The sequence below is a fragment of the Musca autumnalis genome, unplaced genomic scaffold (assembly GCF_047663935.1).
Source record: "Musca autumnalis isolate F117 unplaced genomic scaffold, ASM4766393v1 scaffold_3, whole genome shotgun sequence".
Taxonomy (NCBI): domain Eukaryota; kingdom Metazoa; phylum Arthropoda; class Insecta; order Diptera; family Muscidae; genus Musca; species Musca autumnalis.
In genome coordinates this window covers 153,639,339-153,651,907 of record NW_027411866.1, presented here as the reverse complement: position 1 = coordinate 153,651,907, position 12,569 = coordinate 153,639,339, and the positions used below count along the sequence as shown (strand labels likewise).

Here is a 12,569-nt window from a genome sequence, read left to right as displayed (position 1 = left end):
GCAAAAAATTTTGACTGAAAAAGTCAAAAACACCTTTATATTTTGCTTTCTAAATTAATTTTTATCCGCCAAAAGATAATGTCCACGTGGTCGGCCCCGTCCGACAATATTCTTTTCTCACTTGTTTTCCGTTTTCGAATCATATCCTAATTTCATAATATTGTTTTTTTTTTAGCCATTGTGCAAATTACCCGAAATAGCAGTCAAAGAATTGGTCCAAATTTTGTGAGGTATATTGGACCGTTTCCTCAATTCATTACCAGCGATCCCGATATCATAAAAGATATTCTAAATTCGAATGCAGCATTGAATAAAGGGTGGACGTATAACGGAATTCGTCATGTTGCGGGCAAAGGACTTGTAACAATGGATGGTAAAATGCGTTCGTTCAGTGGCTAGAAAATACAGTGGGTGGTGTCCTCCAAAATGATGCAAGTTATAATAAAAAAAGTCAAACAAATGGACACTAAAACTAATGCAGTACCAACTTCATTGGAAAAGTGTACCAAGTTCGTTTAGAAATTATAATTGTTTCCAGTTGTTTATTTCAGATTGCATCATATTGAGTGACACCTACTGAGGTGCATATCTTATAATGGGAATATGAAGATATGAAATCGTCTGCTACGTACGAAAAGTCGTAAGTCCATTTTTGGAAATTTTTCAGGAGGAAGAAAAAACATTCCACCGCTTTCTGTATTAAAGATTTTAATATGGTGGTAAGAGCAGTATTCTCCGTTTATTTATTCCGCTTGTTTGATCAAATTCCGTCGCGTTTGGGATATAATTGTATGTTTTCGGACTTATGACCTTTTCCTTGTACAGTTTTGTATTTTTCCTGGGACTTACGAACTTTTCCTTCAATTTACGGATTTTTTTGACATAAAATATTTATACTTTACTCAGCAATGTGGAAAGGGTATTATAAGTTTGTTTTGTCCAATATTCATGTAACATCGCAAAGTATTCGTCGGAGATCCCCCTTGTCATTTTTCATATCTCGACAAGATAAAGCGATGTCCGTTCATTAACCATTTTAATAAAACTCCAGGCCTAAATAATGGAGCGATCGTCACGAAATTTTGTAGATAGGTCGAGTTCCGACCGAAAGAGACCCCATTAGATGTTGGTGATCATCGTAAAGGATGAAATGGGCCAAAAACAAATTTCTTATCTGATTTTGTAGCTGTACTGTAGGTCGCAATATTAGTCCAATCGGTGTGAAATTGAAAGTATAATTTGATTTTAAGATAAAGAAGAAGCTTGCAATTTAACATGCTGATCAGATAATAAATAGCGGATTTAATGGACCAAAACTTTTGGGTGAAATATTTAATATAAAACATGATTATTATAATTACTATATCTTTATTCCTTTAAGACACGTTGTACTTGCGACCTTTTCTTTGTACAGTTTTTGTATTTTTGCTGCGACTTACGGCCTTTTGATTCAATATGAATTTCATAAAATAAAAAATTTACTGTATATACATACATAGTTAGTTTATTAAATTAAAGAAATGCATGTTTATGTCGCCAAAATAATTAAATTTGTCATTCCGTTTGTAACACAACGAAATATTCCTCGGAGACCCTATCTATATATATAAATGAGCTTGGTGATAAGTGACTGACTGACTGGCTCATCATCAATGCCCAGCCAAAACGGCTAAAGCTAGGAGCTTGAAATTTTACCAGTGGGTCACTGTTGATGCAAATGTGCGAGATAAGGCCGGGTTTTAGAAAATTCGTCCTGGAACCACAAAAAATAACAACAACAAAAATCCTTATTTTTCATTATTATTACGTACTTATTCACTTTCACAGAGGGCCAACTCTCTGCAAGACATGTGTCAAATTAACAATGCTATAACTTCTTGATACCGTAAACGATCACACATAATTTCAAATTTTGTAGTTTACTTCTAGGCGCACTTATTTTATCGTAAACCACTAAATAATAGAAAGACAAGACATTTGTTATCTTCCATTGCAACAGATGTCGCAGTTGGTGATAATGGTATAAACAAAAAATACAAACCGATCCTGATTTAGTTTTCACATAACAGGTGTCGCACAAAAGATTTTCATTCGTTAAAATCCAGTTTACAAACGATGCATTTGTAAAAATTTTGATTTTCAATTTAAAATTAAAACAAAAATTCTTTCAATAACTAATGTTGGGTTTGTTGAACGAATGAGTTGCTGTTGAAGACAACATTAGGGGAATAAATTCAGAAATCGGCCAGAAATAACAACAACTAAAAACTGTATGGACCTGACTTTGTGGTAATAACAAAATGTTTGCAAATCACTGAAAGTGCAATAAAATTGTGCATATTACCACGATTTATTTGCAATTAAGAATTTTATCGTATATGGAGATGTACAGTCATAACTATTCAATTTCAAAATCTGTAATTTGAAGAAATCGCTAAATAATTACTGAAATCAATAATAGACCCAGAGACAAAGATTGGTTCTGTAATTGAAAACGATTTTGGAGTATGTGTGTTACGTGAAAAAGGCAGAAAAGTATTACATAACAAGTATTCATCACGAAGGGTTAGGAAAAAGTTCTCTCACCGCAAAATATAAAGGAACGAATCAGATTTTCTACTAAGAAGATTTCAAGCCCGTTAAAGTACTTTGATGACGTTATATTTTCTGATGAGATGAAAATTATGTTGCACTATTACGACGGAACCCAAAAAATATGGCGCAACCCTCTCACAGCCCTGGAAAATGAAAATGCAATACATACTGTAAAGTTCGGAGAACTGTAAGTTATGGTATGGGCATAGACAAATGAAGTGTATAGACAAAGGATTACTCATGTTGAGTGCTGTCAAACAGACTCAAACCAAAATACTCAACATTTTTCGAAGTCGATTTTTGAGAAAAATTGCAAGATTTTCTTTTACATCTGAGTATGTAGATTTCGTCAAAAACTAACCCCATACAGTTTTTGTTAGAAGAAGATGTTTTAAAAATTGTGTTTTTAATTGAGTTGTTCTGTTTGCAATTAAGAATTATTATGGCGTTCTTGGTATATAGAAATGTAGAGTCTATAACTTTTCGTCACTAAATAATTTAAGAAATCAATAATAGACCACAAACCAGAATCAAATTTTGGTTTTGTAATTGAAAACGATTTTGGAATATGTGCGTTACGTGAAAAAGTCAGAAAAGCATTATCACTAAGAGATAGGAAAAACCACTGCTCTCCCCGTAAAATATAGGGAAACTAATTTTCTACAGAGAAGATTTCAAGCCCTTTAAAGTACTTTGATGACGTTATATTTTCTAATGAGACGAACATTATGTTGTATTATTACGAGGGGACCCAAAAAGTATGGCGCGAACTTCTCTATAACGAACTTCCCAATAACGAATTTTTCTCTATAACGAAGAAATATTGAAAACACAGTTTTTTCAGTCCATGCTCACCTATTTTAACCTCTATATAACGAACTTCCCTATAACGAATACTTCTCTATAAAGAAGTTTTTTTAAGCACAAGATATATTTCCCACACAAAATAACCTCCCTATAACGAATTAAAAAACAATATCTTTCAACAGCGCTCTTATTGAAGTCCACTTTATTTTTACATTGCGCACACAATGTGTCAAAACAAAACAGTGGTTTATGAGGAAAAATATCAGTTAAAATTTTTTTTGTGGTGATCGAACGCAAACTACGATAAAATTGTAGAGATCAGTTTAGATTCGAAGACTGATGAATCGTGCAATATGTTTTGAATTGCCTTTTCTTTCCCAGTTTAAGAAATAGTTGCGAAACAAAGTTCCCGATCATATTTGTTTTCCCACTGCTCATTGGGATGACTTTTTTGATGAAGTAAAGTAGCTTAAGGGGTATTATCAATTTGTGCATTTGTATGTAACATGCAAAAGGAAACGAAATAGGTCAATGGGTCCTTTCGATGATCTACATAGCATCACATTCTAAGTCCATTTATACATACGTGCCCGTCCATCCGTTAATGCACTTTTGTCGCATTTATTATCCTATCCGGGTTAAAATTTATGATGGTCGCAATTTTGACCAAAGGACTATAGCCATTGCTTTTGACGAGAATAGGTTGGGATTTGGATATAGCTCCCATATATTCTCCCGATTCCGTATATTCTATCCACCAAACAACTATTTTAAAACAAATGTGTAATGAAATCTGTTCAGTAGTGCGATTCACAAACTAATTTTGTGAGTTACCGACAAGTGTCGGTAAAATTAAAATGCTTATAATTTCGGTAATTACCGAAAGAATATGTGGTAATACCTTAAACTGTCGTACTTTACTGGTTAAAGAATTTGTAAATAGGAACGGGTGAAACTATATTCTGCATTTTAATTTATTTATTTATTATCCTCCTTTATATTCGTGTGAATTCTCCGCTAACGAAGTAGCGGACACTTGCTGATCAGGGTAAAATTCTAAATCGATTTAACCATGTCCGTCTGTCCGTCCGTCCACACAGCTCACAATTTTTAAGATAGAGCTTTGTAATTTGGTATAAGAGTTTCTATTACTCCTAGGATGTTTGGTACTGCAAATGGGCTATATCGGTCCACGCATTCATATAGCCCCCATAGAACGGTACCACCCGATTTTCGGCATTTTGAAGGTTTTGGCCTCATTATCACACCGAAATGGCTGAAATTTGGTACATAGTCTATTTTGGCTGTACAAAATTTTCCCTCAGAATTTTGTCGGTATCGGTCCATTTTCGGTATTTTGAAAGTTTTAGCTTCATTATCACACCGAAATGGCTGAAATTTGGTACTTAGTCTTCGCTGGGGATATACAACTTTCCCCCAGAATTTTTGTCGGTATCGGTCCACGCCTTCATATATCCCCTATAGAACGGTACCTTCCGATTTTCGGTATTTTGAAGGTTGTGGCCTAAATATTACTCCGAAATAGCTGAAATTTGGTATTTAATCTTTGTTGGGGGTATAAAACTTCTCTCCTCTAAGTTTGTCGGTATACATCCACGCCTTCATATAGTCCCCATTGAACGGTACCTCCTAATTTTCAGTATTTTGAAGGTTGTGTCCTCAAAATTCCTCCGAAATGGCTGAAATTTGGTATTTAGACTTCGTTGGGGGTACTCAAATTTTCCCTTTAAATTGTTAGATACAGGTCCAGGTCCCGATTTTCGGTATTTTGGAGGTTGTGACTTTAATATTCCAACAAAATAGCTGCAATTTGTATTAAGTCTTCGTTGCTGATATAAAACTGTTACCCAGAAATTTGTCTGTGCAGGTCCACACCTTCATATTGCCCTCATTTCCGAATAAAATTCGTCGGTATAGGTCCACGTTTCGATATAGCCCCTTAGAGCGGTACCTCCCGATTTTCGTAATACTGAAGGTTGTCACGTCAATATTCCACCGAAATGACTGAAATTCGTTATTTAGTCTTTCAAGGGGTTATAAAATATTCCAGAAGAGTATTATCAGTATGGTAACATGGGGCGCCTTCGCCACTGAGGCGGCTACGCCAGCGCCGATTTTATCGTAAACTATAAGTGCTAGTAAAAATCCGTTAAAGGCAAAATTGTGAGGTTAATGAACATCTATCATCTCCCAAAAGTTGGCAGTTGTGTCATAGGTATGATAGCGGACGCACGCGGTTTTGTGTTTTTAGGGTATTGGGTATGTTTTGCGATATCTTATTTACTTTTTGTGATATCAAAATTATATTTTATACCATTAGAAGACAACTACTGAAGAATATAAATCCCAGTAATTCGCATGAAAAAAATAATTACAAATGTCAATATATTAATATTATGAAATATGTAAGGGGTGTGGCGCCTAAGCCATGGTAGGGGTGTTGGGGGTTAATGTTAGAAATTTTTCATGTTTAATTTAAATTCTTTATGCCACAGATACCCCACACTATTAGATGAAGTTTAAATCAAATATTATCCTAAACGTATCTTGTTTTAGTAATATTGTGATTTTTGTACGTAACTTCAAGGTTCCTTCCTAGTTCAATTAAGTACTAGAAACTGGTTCTTTTTGTGAATTTTAAAATCATTTTTGATTATTCAATTTTTCGCATTATGTTGATATTAAAGAAAAAAGTGTGGTTAATTTCTCTTTTAGAGTCCGTTGGGCCCCGCCGCTATAGGTGGGGAGGCTTCGCCACTTTTTAGACATTTTGTAAATTATCAAAAACAATATTTTAAAAATAAAATACCAAAAATAATATTTGAAAAAAAACTTTAACGGTGTCGATACGAGAACATTTTAAACAAAAACGTGGCGAAGGCGCCCCATGTTACCATATATATATCCACGTCTTCCTATATCCCCATAGAAGCGTACTTCGTGATTTTCGGTATTTTTTAAGTTTTAGATACATTCTCGTACCGAAATATAGGAAATTTGTTATTGAGTCTTCTTTGAGTCTAAAAATTTTCCGCCAGAAATTTGTCGGTATAAATCGACGTTTTGAACTAGCCCCCATAGAACGGTGCTTCACATTGTTTTGCCGAAATTGCTGAAATTTAATATTAAGTCTTCTTCATACACAAAAGGAAACTAATTATTACATTTTACTTCATTACAACTCGTGGTGGAGGGTATAACAAGTTCGGTCCGGCCGAACTTAACGCCGTTCTTACTTGTTTAAGGTAAAGTCTTCCTCTGATCCGAAAATTTGAGTTTGGCGTGTATTTAAAACCACGCACTTCCGTTACTTTAACATCGCCTTTTCCACGACCAGGTCGAATAGTTTTAATAAATTAAACCTTTTAAAAAAATTTATGATCCAAATACTGCTGCTTTGCAAATACCAAGATATTGGGATGCGATATCAATATCTTTACTTTTCAAGGCGCGTTCTATTTAGGAGTGAACAATATCTGCGTCCATTTGTGTGTGGGCAATTTCTAGAATATTTTGGTTCAATAATAATATTATGTTTCATTGATGCATTAAGCAATGATGTGCTTATTATACAGTTGCGATTTTGGTATGTACAACCATCACTGTAAGATAGTATTTTTGTAGGAATTATATTGTCAGGCAGAACTTTTCCCTCAATAAAAAAGTCCCAGCAAAATATTCGATGCCAAAGATGCTATTCAGCCATGGTTGCAAGTGATCTGGCATGTCATCTTTTTAGCATCTTCACTGATTAATTTTAATCTTATATATTTAGAACAAGTATGCCAAGGCTATGGTCGGACGGGGCCGGCCATGTGATACCCTACACCTTTACCCCTGGGAATTAGCTTTCCACATATCAAAATTTCTTTATGGAACAAATAAACTTATTGTAACATTGTGGATTCTGGTACCGTATCCCACCGACCTTAAATAATAACATAATAATTGTTTCATAAACATCCCAGAAGGGATAAGGGAGACTTCTCCCATATCAATGAGTGAGTGTACCCCGATTCATATTCTCTCAATCATATGGGACCCACGGCTTATCTCCGAGGCCGAACGGCGTGTCCTCTGACACCACTTGTAGAGAAGTCTTACATGCAATACTCAGAAAAGGTCGCCAATATTACTGAAGGGTATTTTGCCACCGTTGAAAATTTGATGTTGCCTCCCCAGCCACCGTTTTGAAAAAAGATGACAAACCGACCCATGCTGCAATGTACATATGTATAAAAATCCAATTGGACAATTAATACGCTAGGGCACCATGTACTTTGCAATAATGCAAAAACTGGAAATGGGAAAATGTTGTTTTCTACACAACACCCATTATATATGTATTAGACAGTAGGTCCTTTCTCTAGAAGACACGTTTTTGCAATTTGCATCAGGGGGAAAGGTCAGTAGTTCTTTTTCCATATGTAGGCTACTTTACCGGTATATGCCATCCAGGAATAAAAAAAAATATGGACCAAAAATAACATTTGTGTATTATTCATACAAAAGCAATGGTCCATTTCACCCCCTAAAAAATATCGGATCATCATCCAAAATTGTAAGCATCTTCTTCTACCTAAACTCTTGAGCTATAATTGCAACCTCTATCGTGTTTATAATTACACAACTAACAAATAACAGGATATATTAGGCTGTAACTCTGTTATCTGATCACGTACATCAACATAATTGACATCAATGGAAAGGTAAAAAGATCGCCTTCCAAGTATAACTTACTTGCCCAGAATATCTATCCCAGGAATAAAGATATAAGCTGTATATTAAAAATTTTCACTATTTTCATACAAAAGTAGTGGTCCATTTAACCCTCTAAATATTATCTGATCGCCATCTTAAATTGCAAGCATCATCTTTGGCATATACTCTTACCTTATTTAAAATTTCGAGGCGATCGGACTATTATTGCGACCTACAGAGCAGCTACAAAATAGGATAAAAATTATGTTTCTGGTCCATTTCACCCGCTAAATACTTCACGATCATCACCAATTAAAATAGCGATCTATTCTGATGTGAAACCGACCTCCATACAAAATTTCGTGGCGATCGGTCCATAATTGCGGCCTGGAGTTTGATTACAATTTATAATGGACAGACGGACACAAATCTCAAAATCGCTTTATCTCGCCGAGATATGAAGATTGGCATACCACATTGGGGGTCTCCGACGAATATTTCGCGGTGTTACATGAATTTTTACCAAAACAAACTTATAATACCCTTTCCAGAGAGAAGTCTCCCTTGTCCCGTATGGGATGTTGTGGAACAATGTTTTGTTTATGCATTTGTAGCTTTGATCGTTAATATAATCTGCTGACCTGCGATTTTGGAGCCATTAGGACGGCTTGTAGGTCAACAGTAAAAACATGACTTTCTTCTTCCTTATCTTTAATTATTTTCTTTTTTGACACCTTCTTTCTTTTTTTTGGTGAATGTTATATTCTTCTTCTTCTTGTCCGAGGTTTCCAACTAAATATCGAGCACAAATTTAACATTTTTTAATTTTTTGATTTAAACATCTCATAAAATGTGGTCCTGCAAAGTGGTTTAATGTTCTGTTTTGTTCAGAAATTATTAGCATTAAATTTGTAAAGTTGTCCTTTGGAACCCCATTCAGACTAATTACAAATTTTTCAATATGTGAGCATTTCAATTAGTATCAATGAAAACGCCAGAAGTCCATCTTTCATAATCAGTTCGCTTCCAAAGGAAAATAGATTTCAAATGTAAATTTTCTTTGCAATATAGAAATTATCAGATTTTTGTTCACAAGTTTGGTCCACTGGCTCCGCAAAATATCATCCGATTATAATCCAAAGGTGTAGGCTAGTTCTTTGCATTGTACCCCAACCATGGATGACGTTAAACATTATATCTGAACTACATTAGTTGTAGTATTTTTTTAAAATATGCATTTTCCTGTGGACTTACTACCTTTTCGTATTCAAATTTGTACGTTTTGTGGGCTTACAACCTTTTCCGACATGGGAAAAACCTATAGAAAAAAGTGACAATCTACCATTTTCTTTGTATCATACGACGTGTTTTGACTTGTACTATCATTCTATAACAAAAACGCGATTTCCCGAAAAAGTGGACGTGCGTAGCACACGAAATATGTTTCTACCTATTTCTATTCATAGTAAACGAATGGCAACCACAAAGAAAACTTATGGATATTGTATTTAAATTGCCAAACGTTATTGAATTTATACCCATCTTTCATAAAAAATTGACTGAATTATTTGCCGAAATGGATAAATATCATGTTATGGAAAATTCGTATGATATTTTAGTATATTGTCGTGAATATACCTTTGGTATATCAGGAGGTAAGCTGGTTTGATATCTACAAATTACAACAAGTATATTCTACAATATGTATTCCTGATTGTAGAGACAATTTTGGGACGAGACCTCGATAAGCACCAGCCATTTTATACGAAACTGCTTGCCAAACAAACATCAGAGTAAGAATAAAAAACGTCTACAAAGCATTTGGATATTAAAATAATGTTTCTTAATAGATGCGTGGAATATATGTCAGATTTATTGTTTAAGCCTGCTTATCAATTAAGACCGATTGTCACATTAGCTGATAAAACAATATATAAAGAAGAGCAACAAAATATGGCTTCGCTGAAGCGGTTAATTGGCGAGGTAAGTATGGGCTGGTTCCTCGGAAATGTCCCTCATACAGAATGCATACATTCATATGTATGAATGTTTGTATCCAAATTTATAGCAATATTGTTTGAAGATTTATTGAATCTAAAATTTGGCGATTTGTTTTTCGTTTCTTTCAGACATGCACATACTATGCATCGGGTCTTCGAAACAGTCCAGAGTATTTGGATAGCCAGGATACTGCGGTTGCCAAACATATCAATGATACCATCGAAAGTAATATACTTGATAGAGACCTTGCCATAACGAGTATGGTGCATTTATTTGGCGCGGTATGTTTTTTGTAAAAAGTTATTAATATCTAATGAAAATAATTCAAATGCCATCAATTGTTTTTTGTTGCACTACAGTCCTTTGAAACAAGTTCATCTACCTTATACTTTACCATGTTTATGTTAGCCATGCATCCTACCTATCAAGCCATAGCATATGCAGAAATATGTCAACTATTTCCCGATAACGATAACGGAGAGTTTAACATGTCCTATGAACACACCAAGCAACTCACTTACCTGGATATGTTTATAAAGGAGACAATTCGATTATTTCCTAGCATTGCATTGATAGCGCGCATAGCTGTTGATGGAGACCTAATATTGAGAAATGGCATCGTTATACCTAAAGGCCTTGAAATGGCAGTAAGTATTTATGACTTACATCGTAGTAAAGACATATGGGGCCCACTAGCTGATAAATTTAATCCTGACAACTTTCTTCCCAGTAATGTGGAAGCACGACATCCATATGCTTTTATACCTTTTTCTAAAGGCAAACGAAGTTGTTTAGGTAAACATAAGGACAAAATTTTTCGAGCTATATTCAAAAGTCCATATTAAATTGTAAAAAATATTTTATTTTTGGTTCTGTAGGAATGCGTTATGCCGAACTATCCCTTAAAGTTGCAATGGCCAAAATAATCAAGCGTTATAAATTTTCCACCACAATCAAATTGGAAGAAATTGTAGTACACAATAATTTGTCCCTGCAGTTGGCTAATCATCCTCCACTTACCATTGAGAGAAGAACAAACATATCTTGCTAAATCTTACTGTAGAATCCATATAAAGTTCTAAGGATTTTTAAATATACTTTATATTAGCAAAGTGCCCGCTACTTCGTATGCGGAAAGTGAACAAAAAACAAATAAACAATATTTGATATGAGAATGGTGAAGTATGAAAATTTTGTTGTTAATTAATGTTTAATTTAAGTTCGAATTTCCAAAAAATCGGGCGCATCTCAAAATATCAATATTCTTAAGGTGTTTCAATCAAGGAACAAAAACCTTTTTGTAAAAAATTTAACATACAGCATGTCTACGTTTCCAAAAGAACTTACTAAAGCGTTCAGAAAAAACAAGTAAGAACAGCGTTAAGTTCAGCCCGGCAGAACTTTTAATACCCTCCACCACCACTTTATTGAAGTAAATATTAAAAACCCAGCAAAATTTGAAGGATGGGGTTCCATGCGATGACGTGATTTCATAACATCTTTTGCATTGGTTCAAACGAAGTCGTGAAAGATCCAATCTTTTCAGTAGCATTTGAACCAATACAAAGGAAGTCGTGAAAGATCCGATCTTTTCATCAACATTTGAACCCATTTCATCGATCCAATTGAGATGAATTTTGTGTTTTTATTTATACACATTTTTCTAAATATATAAGATTAATTATTTACAATAGGCTTGATGTTGTCGGAGACTCGGAATCACAACTAACGTTTTTAAAACTCTCGTTGTAATGATAATTTCATGGCAATGGGTTGGTGAAAATGACATGCCAAAGCACTGGTGGAAATAACATGCCAAAGCATTGGTGAAAATGACATTTCAAAGCATTGCACAGTGTCCGATTTTCCAAAAAACCTGGCCAAAAATCGAAAAAAAAAATTTATCAATTTACACTAAAAAGGGCCAGATATTGTTTATAGGATCCCAGTGCGTGTAGTTATGAAAAAATATATACATTTCTTCTTTAATAAGTGGGTATAAATGCAGGTTGAAGTGACCCTATTTGGAATTTGTTTTTTTTTCAATATTTAAGATGTTTATAAATCAATGATAATATGAAAAATAAACAACGGTTATTAAATATTTTCTTTTTGTAATTGTAATGAAGGTATGTGAAACGTATTTAAGATGTTCAGTGTCGCCAATGAATTGTGCGTTCTTTAATAATTGATGTCCGTACTTGTTAATTTTTTTCAAGATCAATTTTCACAATAAATAATGAAAATAGTTGTGAGTAAGATCGAGTTGGGCCGTGTAATTTATCATTTCATAAAAAAGGAAGGGTTTTTTACCAATTTCCATCGAAACATCCTGCACATATTTGCACTTTTTGTTTTTATGTGATATTTTGTCTTGCAGGTATGTACAGATTTTCTTTCATTCAGAATGTCAGTATATAGTATAGGGTCACTTTCTGGCGTTT

The 12,569-nt window shown here is 34.3% G+C and overlaps 1 protein-coding gene across 4 annotated transcripts in view; it reads left to right on the top strand.

Moving 5' to 3' along the window:
- The window catches only part of LOC141397966 (probable cytochrome P450 313a4), a 71,445-nt gene that overhangs the window by 26,638 nt on the left and 32,238 nt on the right, over window positions 1-12,569 (top strand). For 3 of the 4 annotated variants that reach the window (XM_073975002.1, XM_073975004.1, XM_073975003.1), the window contains exons 2-7: window positions 176-373; window positions 9,591-9,779; window positions 9,845-9,917; window positions 9,975-10,107; window positions 10,254-10,406; window positions 10,485-10,772. In XM_073975002.1, the coding sequence (XP_073831103.1) occupies window positions 176-373; window positions 9,591-9,779; window positions 9,845-9,917; window positions 9,975-10,107; window positions 10,254-10,406; window positions 10,485-10,772 (1,034 nt within the window). Of the gene's footprint in view, window positions 1-175; window positions 374-9,590; window positions 9,780-9,844; window positions 9,918-9,974; window positions 10,108-10,253; window positions 10,407-10,484; window positions 10,921-11,003; window positions 11,317-12,569 lie in introns of those variants that run through there. The other variant, XM_073975001.1, reaches the window with a different exon arrangement.